This window comes from Coffea arabica, chromosome 10e, assembly GCF_036785885.1.
Source record: "Coffea arabica cultivar ET-39 chromosome 10e, Coffea Arabica ET-39 HiFi, whole genome shotgun sequence".
In the NCBI taxonomy this organism is placed as follows: Eukaryota; Viridiplantae; Streptophyta; class Magnoliopsida; order Gentianales; family Rubiaceae; genus Coffea; species Coffea arabica.
The window spans coordinates 3650472-3667681 of NC_092328.1; the positions used below are offsets into that span (position 1 = coordinate 3650472).

General features: G+C 32.5%; 1 protein-coding gene across 1 annotated transcript; it reads right to left on the bottom strand.

Annotated features, from left to right (window-relative positions):
- Positions 1–7600: 7600 nt before the first annotated feature.
- On the bottom strand, positions 7601–10930 carry LOC113711676 (triacylglycerol lipase OBL1). The gene is made up of 5 exons (XM_027234846.2): positions 10410–10930; positions 9685–9878; positions 9509–9542; positions 8249–8862; positions 7601–8082 (listed from the first exon to the last, which is right to left on the bottom strand). The coding sequence occupies exons 1-5, from the start codon at positions 10714–10716 to the stop codon at positions 7804–7806; spliced, it is 1428 nt and encodes a 475-aa protein (XP_027090647.1). The 5' UTR covers positions 10717–10930; the 3' UTR covers positions 7601–7803.
- Positions 10931–17210: the final 6280 nt, after the last annotated feature.

Below are 17210 nucleotides of genomic sequence, written 5' to 3' on the forward strand. Positions count from 1 at the left end.
TTTCGCATAAAAGAATTTATTGGATAAAATAAAAATAAATCCATTTTTCAATAAAGCACCAGCTACTTATGTTTTCCTCCATAAATTATCTATTTTCATACATTAATTTATTAGTTAGATAAAATCAAAATAAAATTAGGTTGAACAACAAATTACCCTTTACGATGAAATTGAAATACAGAAAAGTAACCCATAGCAAGTTTTAACTCCATTTCCAATACAAAAATATGCTACAAATTCTTTTGGCAAACGCAAGACACCTCATTCATAAAGTCTCAAGAAACCTTTCCAACCATTATGCAAAAGTAACTTATTCATTCTAAATTTTTAGCATCAATTTGATTATCAGTTGGACGTATCCACCTGAATAGGATAATATGTATTTTCTGAGTCGGGACACGAGACATAATAGGAATTAAACTTGCATTAATGTAAACCTAACAAAATGAGAAAAATAGCATAACAATTAATACAATAATAAGAATAACAGAATTGGTATAACAAAATTAGTTTAGTCTATAAATTTATTTTTTTCTGCAGATAGTTCGCGAATATGACATTCAACTACTAAAAAAAAGACATCTATATCTGTCTATATGTATTGCAGAGAGAATTTTAGATAAGGAGCTTTTCAAATTGTCAAAAGTTCGAATACTATTTTATTACAATTTTACATTTCTAAAATTAAGAAATGTTTATCTCACAACTAATCCTTTAACTGCTCGTACAAATCCTATAATCATGCCCATGTTTTTCCCACATTTCCATCACATTTTTCCCACTAACCAATAAAATTAAAACTCCCGAATTTTAACTAACAGATAATAACCAACCATGTCAAATTAATATCTGTAAATTTCAATTAACATCGCACATTTACTGCTGACTTTACTGATAGTATTAACTAACAGTTATTACTGACATTCACATCTCATACTTACCACATTACTCATAGTAATAACTAACTGTTAATTTAAGATATTCGCAACAGCAAAAGTCACATATCCAAAATTTAGGAGCATGTTAAAATTATAATTATCACAATTCAATGTATTTTACTGCCACAATATAGTTTACTCTCAGAATCATTTACAAAACTGCTGCACACTAATCCAATTGACCCATTTAATTTGCCATCATATAAATTCAATACAGTGAAAAAATTACGTATCATACATTTTTTCACTAAGGATAAATCTCAGTTACAAATATTTCAGTCAGTGACAAAGCCAAGATTTTTTTTCTAGAGAGGCTAAAATGGGTACTCAATTTTTATAATGGAAAAAAGCCATAAATAGTTAGTATTTTATTGAACAATGGATTTATTTTTATTTCATCCGATAAATAGATTTGTTTATACAAAAATGGGTACTCTGTTCTTATAATGGCAGAAAGCCATAAAGAGCTAGTGTTTTATTGAAAAATTGAATTTTCATGTATTTTATCCGACAAATAAATTAGTTTATGGAAAAATTGGTGTTAAAGAGGTGAAATTTTTGTAGAGGGGCTGAAATGGGTACTCTGTTTTTATAATGGAGGAAAGCCATAAAAAGTTAGTTTTTTATTGAACAATAGATTTATTTTTATTTCATCCGATAAATAAATTTGTTTATGCAAAAATGGGTACTCTGTTCTTATAATGGAGGAAAGTCATAAACAGCTACTGTTTTATTTAAAACCGAATTTTCATGTATTTTATCCGATAAATAAATTGGTTTATGGGAAAATTGGTGTTAAAGAGGTGAAATTTTATGGGAAAATGATACTTTACGATACCAATGGATAACAGTTACAACACAATCACAGATTTGACATTTTAAATAATGAAGAATCGGTTCCGTTTCGATTACATATTTTTCGGGATATTTTTCAAAAATAGCACTATAGTCCTTCGAACATAAACTATAGGTACTTAGGCCTGTCAATCGGGCCTAATGAGCTGGGTTTTGATGAGTTCAAATTCAGCTCATTTTATTTGAAACATTTTCGGGTTTCGGGTTATGAGTTTCGGGTTCGTAAATGTGAAACTCATACTCAACTCACATAATATTCGGGTTGTGAGTTTTAATCGAGTTTAGCCCAAACTCACTTATTACTCCTTAATTTTCTTAATATAATTACTATAACTATTAAGTTGTAAAAGTAATTTAACATTTACAAGACTATAATATTAAAATTAAACATGAACAAATAATAGTTCTTAAAAAGTATATAAACCAAAAAAATTTTCAACAATATTTATATTTAATCCGCTTAAAATGCATGAAAAATAGTAATAAAACATGCGATCATAAGCCAATACATCTTTAAAAGTTGAAACTTTTTTTTATAATCTTGTGATTTAAATCCAAATATGCTTGATGATTTTTGTGTTTGTAGACCAAAAAAAATCAACCAATAATATGCCAATACAAAAATTTACTCAACCAATAAGAAAAATTAGAGATTTAGTTATGCATTACTAATATTGGCTCTCAAGAAAGCTCATGAAAGAGTCTTTAGATGTATTTTTGTGTTTTGTAATTTATATATATATTTAGTATTTAGTAAAAATATATTTTGATATATAATTATACATAATATCAAAATATAAATATTATATATATAGGTAATTAAAGGGCCGGGCCTATATCGGGTTTGAGCCTAATAAGGCCCAAACTCGATTCACATTTAATTCGGGCCTAATTTTATGTTCAAACTCAGACCGGCTCACTAAATGATCGGGTTCAATGGGCTTTCTGTCGGGCCAAACGAGCCGAGTTCGGGCTGGCCCAACCCCATTGACAGTCCTAAGGTACTGTATGTAATGCTATTCTTTTCTCTTTTACACCATTCCTTTGACTTATGTGCTTTCTCATAAAAGATTCTCATTCATTTTTTTAAATGGAAAAAAATAATGAAATATGTATAATTCGAATAAAATACTATTTTAATTATTGCCATTTTGCTCATACGTTGCAAGACTGATAAAAAAACCGTAAAGCGTTGCTATTTTTATAAATGACAACTTTTCTTGTAAATGGTCTGCTTTTTATATCTTTCCTTTTATTATATGTCAACGCACCTGCTTTTAACGAGGATTTTACATCTAATTTATTTAGTACTGTAAACAATGATATTCAGAATGTTTCTTTCCCCTTTAGACCAAGAACTTTGACTTATGAATTTTTGTGCTTTGAGAAAAAAGATTTTCACTTACCTTTTTTTTAAAATTGCAAAAGAAAAAATCAATTTCCCCATAAATCTCAAAATGCTTATTTATACACATACCATCAAGTATGTATACAAGTATAATAACTGTATTGACTAAGTAACGTACTCAGTTTTAATCAATAATAATACATTTTTGTGTTATTTTAAATGACTCTAAAATATGGGATTCGTATAAGTTTTTTAAGCATAATACAATATTATGGCCATAAATTAGCATGTTTTTGTCATTAATCAAATTTACTATGTTATAACTAAAACTCATTATTTCTGTATAAAAACATATTTTTACTTCAAATAAACTTACTCCCTCAAAAGTATATTTGGGATATACTATTGTAATTTATCTCTTTAAAAAGTATGTTTCATATTACTTACAATTTACCTTTTCGACTGCAAAAGTTACTAATTTATTACGCTAACTTACTATTTTGAATGACAAATTTACTCCCTTATTTTTACCCATAATCCTATTCAAGTGGATAGGTCTAACGGGTAATCAAACGGTCGCTAAAATTTTTAGAACGTATTATATCATATCTAAAACTGTGTTATTTACCGTATCGATAGTTATGGGACCATTTTCCTGGATGCTTAAGCTGAACATTTGGGTACTAAATTTATATATGTATATAAATATAATGAAGGCTTGAATCCTTTCGTTTACCTCCACTTTTCCTTCTTCCAAATTATTATCCCCCACGCGTATGCGATAATCATTTATTATTTCTTAAAATTTCAGTACCTTCTTTACGCACATTTTTTGTCCAAGGTATTTGCAACATTTTTCCATTGGTAATGGGTACATTTGCAAATACATAAATGCCTCTGATTTTAACATGCAATAACACTTCCTGACCCAACTCGTACGGAAGTCAGTGTGCTTTCTAATTGCATCCGCAAACGATTCTCGTATATTTTCTCTTCACGTGCTGTACAACAATTTACCGTCTCCGTTTGGACTGTATCTAACGTCAACACGTGTTGCTCTCTGCCAGCCTTCCTACCATAGGCAGGTTCCCACCATAAAGGTTTCCTGCACTATTAATGAGTCTACTGGCTTTCTCGGGCTCTTGGACCGTTTCAAAGCCACCAAAAACAGTTGTTTAAAATTGATTGAAGAATTGGATATTCTGAGGTCAACTTCCCAGCAACATATTGCTAATCCATGAGACTAGGGAGAGGTCCATACAAGAATGGCACTTAATCACAGCACATGCACTTTTTTTTAAAGGTTAATTTGGTCTATAAAATCAACAAGATTCTGGCGGACACGGATGGAGGGAGGAAATGGAAGTCTGGAACCCTGTCCTTTAAGCAGACAAAGTATTTTAAACAAAATATTTATATTTATATTTATATTTATATATAAATATATTTATTTATTTCAATTGATATAATATATATAATATACATAATTGAAATATACATATTAATATATATTAATATACATATTATAAAAAAATTGAAATAAATATATTTATAAATATATATAAATATATTTTGAACAAAATATTACTATTTATATATAAATATATAATATTTATTTCAATTGATATAATATATATATTAATATACATAATTGAAATATACATATTAATATTACTATAATATATATATAATATAATATACATAATTGAAATATACATATTAATATACATATTATAAAACAAAATTGAAATAAATATATTTATAAATTTATATAAATAAATATATATATACTTACATAAATATGTATATAAATATATTTTAAACAAAATATTTATATTTATATATAATTATATTTATTTATTTTTTTGTATATATTTTTTATTAATTTTATTTTTTAAAATTTTTTTTTATTAATTTTACTTTTTGTATATATTTTTTTATTAATTTTGTATATTTTTGTAAAGATATTTTATTAATTTTATTTTTTTGAAATAACTATATGTAAATAAATATATTTATATTTACATAAATATATACGCAAATATATTTATAAATATATTTTATACAAAATATATTTTTTATATATAAGGAGTTGTTTTTGATATATTGTTTGGATATGATATTTTTGGAGTTGTTTTTGTTTGTGTATTACTGTAGTATTGTAAATGAAAAAATTATTTTTCAAAAAATGCTGAATCCAGACAGATCCAATTTTATTGTAGATATCCCTGAAAAAATTGCAAGCTAATTAAGGGAAGACATATAAATGTGTAGGAATTAATCACCAGTAGAAGAATAATGCAAAGTCTTTCTTGCTCTCCTCCTATAACCCCATTAGGCGCACCAGTAGTTACAGCAACTAACTGAACAACAACGCAATGTATTGCAAGTTTGCAACTACCACAGGCCTGGCTCCTTTTTTGTTTTTTGACCACCTGTCTCCTTGCCGTGCTGACTAGGCACGGTAGGGGACAGGCAGATTAAAAAAAAAATTAGAGTCTAACTTTTTCCAAAAACCAATAATTGCGCCAGAACGATTTAAAAAATTTATTCAACACGGCAGGTATATTTTAAGAAACACCCTGTCAGAGTTACATTTGATGGATTATTTTTTTTAACGTATATTTTGAGAAATTAGCCTGTAATAAGTAATGGCATACCATGATGTGAATGGTTGGTCCATCTTTGCAACTAAGATGGGTTAAAAATGATGTAGATGAAAAGGGGAGAAGGGTTCTGGGTGTGTGTGTTTATTATTTATTGTTGAAAGACGAGCAAGACCAGAGAGGTGTTATCGGTGTGTGGTGAGTTCTTCTTCAAGGCTCTTAAGCCTCAGGATTTATCGGTGGTGATAAGTATGTGTGTGTAGGATTTAAGGTCCTTAGGATTTATCAAGAAGGGGAATGTAACTGTGGGAAAATATTGCTTAGAACGGGGTGGGGTATAGCCGTATAGGGAAGACATCTTCAAAGAGGAGACAAATCGTCACAATCATAGTCAACTGATTGTTCAAGTGCGAAGAAGAAAAATAAACCTTAACCCTAAAGACCAATTCTTGGCGGCCGAACTATTCTGTATAAAGAAGTTACTAAAACAACAGGACTAAGCATAATCAAGTAGAGATATACACTCGCACTAATGCCCTCCTACGTTAAAATACTTTCCCAATTTAATTTTATTTTTAAAAAATTTTCAATGAGCTACTAATTAAATACGATCCAAATACAATTGACCAATTTATTATTGATAAACACAACACATCAATACTTCTCAATCAGTCGTCTACTTGCATCCAATCACGAGCTCTCGCCGGCTCGATCTCTCCGCGCATATCTAATCAGTAAATTAGCTTTGGAATCTAAGAAATTTATTTTCTTGAAAACAAATATGAACAAGTCAGAATTTGCGAATCTGATAACGACTAGTCAGCAGGCTTTTTCTATAATCATTTTTTTTGTTCGGGGCTCCGTTCTTATCCTCGAATAGGCATAGCGTGAATAATCTGCAAGTGGTGGTCCTTTTTTTCTTTTTTCTTTTTTTAAGAATTAAATGAAATAGTACTTATTTGGAAAGGACAAACATTGACTTGTTTATCTCAAACGTAGAAAAATATCGAAAACTTGAATAAACTTTTTTCTTTTCAATTCAAAATTGTGAAAATCAACGATCATGAGGAAAAAAAAAATTTGGCAAAATTTGTACTTTGATTAATTATGGGAAAATCAGCTTTACAAAGGGAATCTTCCCCTATTAATTACATCAACAATCATCTCTAATGATTGATCTAAAGAATCATATTATGCACATCCTAAGATACACAGCAATACAAAAAGATTTTCTGTAGAGTAACTCAACCACACAACCAATCCGGATGTAAATCCCCAATCCAACATCAGCTGCCAATTTTCCTGAGTTCATGATAAATGCAGTTAGTTTTCTTAATGCGTTAAAAAACTGCACTTACCCCCCATGACGAGTAATGACTTTCATAAAGTAATCTACTTTTATATGCTAAAATGGTTTTAATAAAAAAGAAAGAAAAAAAATACAAGTCTTCTTAAATCCAGTTGATGTTTAAGTTTTTTAGTACCCCTTTTTCTTGAATTCTCGTATTTCATCTGCTAATGGAAGTAATTAACAGATTCGTGCTCAATAGAGAAATGTAATCGTTTGCGCAGTTTATTTATTTTGTACCCGTATTTCCTTCATTTGTCAATTCAACTGACGTGCTAGTTGCCGACTTTTGGAGTTGAATCTGAGATTAGGTTTAATTAACTAACTTTAAAAGTTTGAAAAAAAAAAAACAAAAACTGACGTGCTAGTGGGCCTAAAATCTTGTAGCCCTTCTAAATGCAGACAAATTTTGTTTATGTTACTTTTCTTTTTTAAAATCAAAAGCAGAAAAAAGAAAAAACATTTTAGCTACTATATATATATTCTAAACTCGGTGTCCCGTCTGTTTGATTTTGCATTGTGTTGTAGTTGATATCAATCGACCAATGACATTGGCTTGTGTGAATACAGAGGGTAGAAATTGAATCTCCTCTTGTGTCTTGCAGCAAAGCTAAGGGAGACTATTGACTGAAATCTAATGATGCAACAAAAGATTATTTTTGTCTGGGGGCAAATTTGATACATAATCTAGAATATTTTTCGGTAGCATCAATCTTTTTTTGAATCTGGTAGAGGAGGAGAATAGGCTAAGGAAGATAAAGTCCCCAATCGGGTTAGATTGACATAATCTTGAGGACCATGGTTTGATAATCCAGGAATTATCAAACCTACAGCCCGGAAAAATATCTCAAACCACCCTTCTCTAAACTCATTTCCTCTGGTGAAAGGGATAATGAAACTCCTTATCAACTCATAGACTGCGCTCATCAACTTTGGTAAAACCCATAGCAGCGAAAAGTAGTTCTTGTTTGGTTCCTCCTCTAGAATCTGGTTTTCAGTTCACAAAAGAGACGACAAATACGAAAATTGTTAGAATAATCCAGCTGTGAATCATAAGGCATATACTAAATAATATGAGGTGAAAATGAAATATATATATATATATATATATATATATATATATATATATATATATATATATATATATGCATACCTGCCCTTTGTACGAGCTGTTGAAGTATAGACAAGGCCCAAAGTGCTTAAACAATAGGGTTTTGTCATCATATGGCAATCTTGGAACGACATCATTGTTATAAACATACCTACAATATTTCACATCATACAACCTAAGCTTCTCCTTCATGAAATTCCCAAATTTCTCATCCCCAACTCTAGGCTGCCCAAAACTGTAAACTCCTTCCATTCTATCCAACAGCCATTCCTCTTCATGCAAACTTAGTATAGCTGGAAATAAGATTGCCAATGCAGCTCCTAAGCTGTGCCCAGTGACCATGAACTTTGCTTTCCTATTTTCACTCAATGATTTCCTCAACTTTTCCCTTATTGCATAATAAGCATATTCTTTGGTGCCAGAGCCTTGATCAATTTGCTTAGGCCAACCCTTTTCCTTTTGCAGGCCTAAGGCTTTCATGAATCCAGCATGAAGCTTGCCTACATCTTCAAGATCATACCAAGAAAGGTCCAAATCCGTGAGCCAGTCATCCGCATCAAATGGACTCGTCCCTCGAAATGCAACCACAATGAGATCCGGATCAACTTTCTTGTCTTGGAACATGATGGCCTGTGTTGTGTAAATTTGCTCGTAGTCTGAGTAAAAAAAGTAGGGAAAAGTTAGGAATGGAAAATAAAAATAAAAATCTAGGGAGCAATTTATTTTCCTAAACATGTTGTTTGGTTAGTTAAATAAGAAACATGACCTAAGAGTTTTGCATTTTATTTCTTAATTCCTGGGTCAAGTGCTTTCCAGCTTATAGATAATGACTAAATAATCAGCTCCCCCTCATTTCATTGTCCGTAGTATATGGCAATCTTAAAGTTTATATAAAGTTTTTTTTTTTAAAGTTTAATTTTCGTAAAGCAACTAATGAATAATAATTGTCATTTTCATGGGATAATAAATAGCATTTCTCAAGGAGAGATGACTCACCCGGCCCCCACCCCTAAGCCTTTCATTTCCCTCCAAAGAAATTGAATAATCATTTAGACGTCAAGATGATCTACTGCCTGCCAACAACCTCCACCCACTAAGCCACCTACTGTTTGCTGATAATTATATATATATATATTTCCGGTTTGCCGTGTTTAGGCAAAGTCTAGGAAGCTTGTCGTGTATAATACTCGTATTTGCAATTTTAAATGCATTATTGGAGTAGACAAAACAAGGTCAATGACAATGAACGGCAAGAGTAAGAGAAAACTTTCAGATGAGGAGGAGAAATCAGTGATCACTTACCGTTCCAAAAGTTGAAGTAGCCCAAGAATTCCATCTGCAAAATAAAAATTGGAAAAGCAATCAATTTGAATGATCAGGAGTCAGGACCGTGCATGATGCATGGGATTTAGAAAAGAAAAAAAAAATTACTATGAGTTTAGGAAATCTTGGACAAGCCATGTCCTGAAATTAATTACCTGCCATCGATCTCCCAATACAGTAGTTATAAAGGCTTCATTCTCGTACGACAATTTTGCGGCCATTACAGATAAGGCTGCACCATACCTCTCGTCATTTGCTCCAATTCTGCTGTCTAAGTCCCATCGTGTGTCCAGATTTCCTATGGCCGACGTGAAAGTTGCAGACAGCCTATCTGGCCTCACTACCTTTCCTGCAAGCAATTAGACCACATTTTGATTATCTCACATCAATTTAGCTAAACTGAGCAATTCCCTCAATGAGGCATACTGTGTCACATGAGCTTTCAAGTAGGACCATCATTTTCCCCTTAAGCTGACTTTCTCTTTCAATCTTCGTATGGTCTAAATCTTAATCGTTTCAAACGTGATACAAACCTATCCACTGAGTTGAAGACAGCTACTCATCAAAGGAAGTAGATGAATACCATAGTTTACAAGATATGATATAATTTATTTCAACAAGACTTCTAACTCATGAACCGACGAAATTGTCTCCCCTATTCGCATAGCGAAATTGGGCAGGCATGCATGCACTAGCAGTTAGAAATACGAACTCAACCTAGCTAAATCACATTCTGATTTAAAGACCATCCAAAAGTACAAGGCACTATATATATATATATATATATGTATATATATATATATCGATGACTGCTTCCGGCAAGAATGACAAAAGTTCTCGGGTATAAAATCGAACTTGAAGCTATAAAGAAAATAAGAACCTGAAAGAAAATTCAAGATGAGGCGGCCAAAGCCACCATTGGCGGTTGGATAATTCAGCCCCTGCTCTATGTAATATCCAATGTTGGCCATGGGTTTTTTCCCCTTGAGGAGGATCTTCTGAGCAACAACAGAGACAAACACGAGCCATCGGTCGGGGAAGCCTCCTAACCTGTCAGCTATCGGGGTATCGAAGAAATCCCTCTTCTCTAATTCCGATGAATAGAAGATGCGAAGCAGATCCCAAAATCCCGCTTCTTTTGGATTCAGCAGCAGATAATCTTGGCAGAAATTTTCTTTAGAAGCCATGGCTAGCTTAAATAGAAGCTGTGGTTGATGAATGAATTGAGCAGATTGATCAGTTTTGACGTTAAAGTTTCAGCTTTGAACTTAAATTGCTATGTATTCGCTGTATAATAAAGTTTGAGCACACTATCCAATATTTATATTGTTGTGCAGATGCTAAGACTCTAGCAATTACTCAAAATTTACTTCAAACTAGAGTCGGTGACATAAATAATCAACCACATGAAACTCGTAGCAGTCCGAATTTGAATTTGCATAAAAAACTCGTTGTCTATTTGACCCAAAAGATAACTGTTCTCCAAGTTGTTCACATGGGGTGTGGGTTATATACTAGACTATTAGAAGAGATTAACTTTGGATTAATTAATCTTCTCAACCGTGACCGGGCACGATATGGATTGTGGATCTTGTCTGAGCATGATTAACCTAATTTCTGGGATATTATTTATTTTGGACATGTTAAGTAGGATTTGTTTAAAACGTACAAGTTTGAATCTGCCATGAGAGACAAAATTTTTTTCCTTTTTTTTCAACAAAAATCCTCTTTTGTTTTCTGGTGTAGTGTCCTTGCAGTTCTTAGTCGTCCAGGGATATGTATATCAACGACAATGTGCTGCAGGCTCATGGGGGGTTTGTCTTCAAATTTTGACAAATAACCGAAGCTTGTTTCTCAAAAGGGGAAATTTTTTTTTTTTTTTTTTTTTGAAAATTCAATAGATTAACTTCACCAAAATGTTCCCAGGAATTTCTAGGCTTTACGTGCGCACACGGAAGGAAAGGATCAAGAATATAATTAAGGGACTTTCAGAAGAGGAGTATGAAATTCAATTTCGTATCTATTCAAGAAGGAGAAGTGAGAAACCCCGTCTTAACAAGTAAGTAAAGAATCTCTCAAGGAAGAAACTTGCTCCACTTGCACCTCTGGAAGAATGTTGGGCTTGTTTTCACTTAGTATGGATTCTAAGCAAAACAATTGAGGGGTTGAGCTGTATTGGTGTCATTTCAATTATTCTGGAATGCAAACAAGTTTATTGTAATAAGCGACAATTGAGATATTCTTTAAAATTAAATTTTGGCAAATGTAAATGACATCCTAGTGATCTTTTAATCATGTAAATTAGGTTTAGAAACATATGTACATACATATATATATGTATATGAATTTACAACCATCCTTTCTATAAATTGTAATATAAAAAAAATAGTAAAAAATCTGGGGAGTTCTTAAACTATCATCGTTGTCCACTTTTGGTCCCTAATCTCTTTTTTTTTTTTTTTTATCTCCAATTGGTCCTTAAACAATTAAAAGTGTATAGTTTAAGAACTTCTAGCCATTTTAAACATAAATCCAAATAGAACCGAAGGATCTTTTTGTCCAACATTAATCAAAAGCATCAAGGGTAGGAGTAGAAGTTCTAAGAAAAGAAAACCTTTCATTTTCCATAAACACTTCATCAAATTTCTCCATAAAATTTCCAAATTCATATTGTTTTAATACTTGAGAGAGACATAAAAAACCTTATGAAATTTTGGCCACTTGGGTATGAAATCAATGAATTTTGAATTTTTATAGAGAAATCTGATGAAGAGTTCAAGGAAAATTAAGGATTTTCTCTTTTCAAGTCTTCTACTCTTGCTCTCGATACTTTTATTGAGTTTTCAATACTTTTGATTATGGTCGCACAAAAATGCCCGTGGATTTCAACAGAATTTATGTTTAAAATGGCCAAAATTCCTTAAACTATATATTTTTAATTGTTCAAGAAACAGTCGGAGATAAAAAATAGATTGGGAGTTAAAAAGTGGACAACCATAACAGTTTAGGAGCTTTCCAAATTTTTTACTCTAAAAAATATGTGGAGGAAGGGATGAGTTGAGTCATATTGGGAAAAGAAATGTAAATGAGAGATTCCAAATTCGAAACCTCCAATTTACACTAAAAAAAATTACGGACATTTTATCCTTTTATATTAGTAAAAAAAAGGACCCGAGAATTGTTATAAAGAGTTTGGTGTTATTATAAGTGAGGAAACAAATGAAAGTAAGTCCTTTGTCGTGTTATCATAATACATAAACATAATAGAAAACTAGAGCCTCTCTTTCTGTCAAATCAAATGGATTTAATCCTAATAAGCTTTTCCGCGTCATCTATATTCTATAATGGACGATATCTCAAGGAATCCTTCAAAGTATGGCATAAAAAAATTATCACCATAATTATCATGCTTTTATAGTGGTTAGGTGGCCAAGGTCGTGACTATGCATTGACTTTGATTTTTCCGAATCCGATTGCTTTCAACGTTTTTAGTGCTTAGGTTGCCAAGGTCCTGTTGTCTGCAACGCGGGTTTCTTACCAATTTCCTTAACGTAATTTCCACGAACAAAATCCAAGTTTAGACTATGAATGTGTGCATTAGCCATTTTAATTGTGCCAGTCAACAATATTTATCACCATAATTATCACGCTTTTACAGTGGCACATTTTCTTTCACCTAAGACTAGAAAAGATTTAAGTATTTAACCAATAGCGTTTGGATTGTTGACCACCACCATAGCGTTTAAGGTTTGGTAGGATGCGAGATTAAGGATTCAAACCTTATCTCCCACCACTTGCTACTATATGTGACTTACCACTTTAATTAACTTAAATCCATATGGGTGTTCGATGGTGGTTCAGTAGGTATAGGGTAGATAAGTGATGATTGACAAAAAAAAAAACTGGAAAAGATTTTGTGCCACTCAATCCTTTTTTTTTTTTTTTTTTGACAAGGATACCCGCAACCATTATCCGAGAGTGTACACTGAGTAAACCCATCCTATGCAATAGCTTGCCAACCACATGGAGGGGTAAGACGCACTAATCGCTACCCGAGAGTGTGCACTGAATAAATCCTGCCCCATGCAATAGCCCGCCAACCACATGGAGGGGTAAGATGCACTAGACAAATCTTGTGCAACGGGCAGATATTTCAAGAGATGTTCGAACCCGAATTGGTAGAAAGGTATGACATCAACTCTACCATCTCGACCAACTCAAGGGACAGTGCCACTCAATCCTTGCTCTTACATATTCTTTTTTATCAGAAATGAGAAACAAGCTCGGGTTTTAACTCACATTTTCTCTTCTTTATTGTGTTGATAAAGGGCTAAGATCACGTGTCCCTAAAATAATTAAGAGAGAAAAGTGGGAGAGGCTTAAAGTTCCTAATTTACCTTCAATCAATATTAACTCCAATTCAAACTTGGCTGTTGATTGCCTAAATAACTACAAGGCGAATGGAAAAGGAAAAAAGAAAACACAACCTTCATCTCTACGGCCTCATTCACCTGTAAAAAGTGAGAAAATAATACGTTGGTATTAAAGAGTAAACACTGCATGTGAAAAGTGCAAAGCTCTTTTAACTCACCTTTATAGTACTTTGTTTTCTAAACCATTACTAAACCAAAACTTTTAGTGTGGAAAAATCTCGTTACACCATTTTCATCTCCTACTGTCAGGTCTAAAATTTGAACTCTAGACCTTCAATGAGAGCCTTCCCCTAGCTAATGAGGCAATCTCGGTGGTTAAGTTGAACTTTACTCTTCATTCTTCTTATTTATTATATATATATATATTGTGCTTCATTGCTGCCTGCTGTTGTGGCCCAAAAGGTAACGAACCAGCCGTGTCAATTGCACTTTGAGGGCTTTCGCTCAAATAAGTCCATCAGTCATTAGTCTGGTAAGTATTTAAAACCAGCAAAGAGGCCTTTCCTATTTAGAGGGACAGCATACATTAACTCTTAGGTCGTATCCCTGACATTTTCACTTTTGGGCCTTTGCCCAATATTCACTAAACCAACACCACCACGTAAACGCAGCAAATTCAAATCCACCAAGTGCACTAGATGGACAGCAAACTTTAACTCTTAGGTTGGATCCCTAACATTTTCCCCTTTGGGCCTTTGCCCAATATTCACTAAGCCAACACCACCACATAAGCACAGTAAATTCAAATCCACCACATGCACGTGATGATTTTTTAAGGGCAACATTTACATAATTCAATTCATGATTTCTCATATTTTACAAAATAAAAATTTTCATCCTTTATATTTTTCAAAATAAATTTTTTCATCCATCATTGATCATGTGTATGATTAGTTTTTTTTTTTTAATAAATTCGTGTATATATCTATTTGATTTCATTGGCGAAATCAAATAGATATATTACATAATCTGCAACTTCGTGGTAAAAGTTTACTCTTTCTCCCCAAAAAAAAAAAAAGCAAACCGAACTCATTTTCTTATTGTGTGCTCGTAAAACACTAAATAAGGGAACCCATATGATATATGTGAAAACAAGCATACTTTCAACGATAAGTTAGAATAACTTCCTCTATTCATGATCAATGCCTAAAAAAAATCCTCTGGTCAATAGTACACCAATATCTTTCCATGTTTACAAATATGAAATAAGAAAAGATGGCCAAATGTGTTAGTAAAACTTAACAGAGGTTCAAGTTAGTAGAATCTAAGCTGCAATCTAAAGTTCATCCTGAATACCTGATTAAAGGACAATTAGCCAATTTGCCATCACTGACAAATTTGCCATCCTGGGTTTGGAGGACTCAAGTGTTGCATACTTGCATGGTAAGGGTTTTTATTGTGACCGCATCAAAGTTGCACGTACTTTACAATCTTTCTACCTGACTAATTCTTTAAAATTATGTAGAGTCTTGTCCCAAGAATACACAGCGAGATAGCATACGAGAATCAATCACGGAACTTGTATAGAAGAAGAAGAAGAAGAAGATCCTCATCGCTAAAAACATAAGGTAGACAAAATCGGTGACGAACTAACAAAATAAGAGGGAATTTAGGATTTTGGCCAATGGATTTTTTGTTGTCTTTTTTTCTGTAATTTGCAAATGGGCCACCAAAATCCACTCCAACCAACCACCTTATCAGAAATAATAATTGGCTAATTGATCGTCTCTACAAGTACACATGCATTTGCGCAGAGAGTAAATACGTGGCCATATTTATTTATCAGGAAACATATCTTTGCAAATATCTTTTATTGATGTCATTCGCAATTTTTTCTTTTAATCTTTGGATTTTCTAACACGTGATCTGGCTCCAACAACTTCATTGACTCGTATGTTCAAATTCTTTACATATACACGAAAAGAGACGAAAGGAGATATAATTCTGCATATATATATATATATATATATATATATATATATATATATATATATTCCTTTAGCCGTATTGTGGATAAAAGGAAAATATATTAGATTGTTATGACTATCGAATACGATGCACCTGGGAAGGGGAGGTCCATGCCCTATTTCCACAGGACAGTTGCAAAAGAACCCTTGAATAAAAAGAACGAATGTTTTTTTTTTTTTTTAAGGAAAAAAAAAAAAGAACGAATGTTAGGACCTTAATGGACGTACGTCCCACATCCACATGGGGTCTTCCAATATGGTTTGAACGCCACTAAATTTTGTATGTTTTGTTCATTTCAACTCTTGATGTTATAGTTCAATGTTCCTAGATTTGATTGGATTGGATGCCGAGGAATAAATGGCTTTTAGTGAAGCATTTTTTTTTTTTTTTTTTTTTTTAGTGAAGCATGATCCTTAAGACACAAACATGTCTATTCTTTAAAGTCAATTGTTACTCTTTATTAATTAGTTTATATAATCAATTTTTTATTTTCTCGTTAGTTTTTATATTTATGTCTTAATTTCTTTTAACCATCAAATACTTGCACGTACGGCCTTAGCAATCACATTATAGGGTTGTACTTGATTTGATTACTCAGTGTAATTTTAGATTCTGATTATTGATAATCGATTGTGTTATTCTCATTTGTTTAAACATTTACATTTTAAAATTTTTAATAATCATTAAAAAAGTTAAAACCCATTAAAAAAAAAAAACCTACGACATGTTTTACTACCAAATCGTTCCAATTTGTAGTACAGGTCATCGTCCCTTGAATGATTGTCATCTGCATTTCAGTGCACAGATCCAAACAAGTTAGCATTTGATAAAAGGATCGTAAATATTAACCAGAACATCATCATCAACCTCTAACAAAGTTCTAGAACTGGTTGGTATAAAATAACTGGCAAAAGAAAAGAGTGAGATGATACATTCTGGAACAGTAGGGGTGTACGCGAATGAGAAAACCGGGTCAGTTTCAGACGGGACCTACAGGTAGCCGGTCTTAGGAGCATGTGCCGGTTATTTGACATTGGGAGGGTGTTAATTCCCCAGCCAAAGTAATTGCAGTAATTGCTTGGGAGGACTTGCGGAAAGCAAAAGCTGAGGCGGCGACGCGGAAACTTGAGGTTTTCTCTAGTTACATAAGATATATAGAGTGCTTCAAGTCATTCCTCAACATCACAGACTCACAGCAAGCATTTCATGTTTTGCCCTGTAATCAACTCAATGATTACGTACATGCGCACCCATATTTTTTGACCGTCTGAATGGAAATG

What these genes read in the sequence shown, in the direction of transcription:
- LOC113711676 (XM_027234846.2), bottom strand. Translation starts at nt 10,716, where the DNA reads ATGGCTTCTAAAGAAAATTTCTGCCAAGATTATCTGCTGCTGAATCCA. An exon ending in TATTGGGAGATCGATGGCAG is followed by an intron (nt 9,543 to 9,684) that starts GTAATTAATTTC and finishes TTTATTTTGCAG; the next exon opens with ATGGAATTCTTGGGCTACTT. An exon ending in CTACTTCAACTTTTGGAACG is followed by an intron (nt 8,863 to 9,508) that starts GTAAGTGATCAC and finishes TTTTTTACTCAG; the next exon opens with ACTACGAGCAAATTTACACA.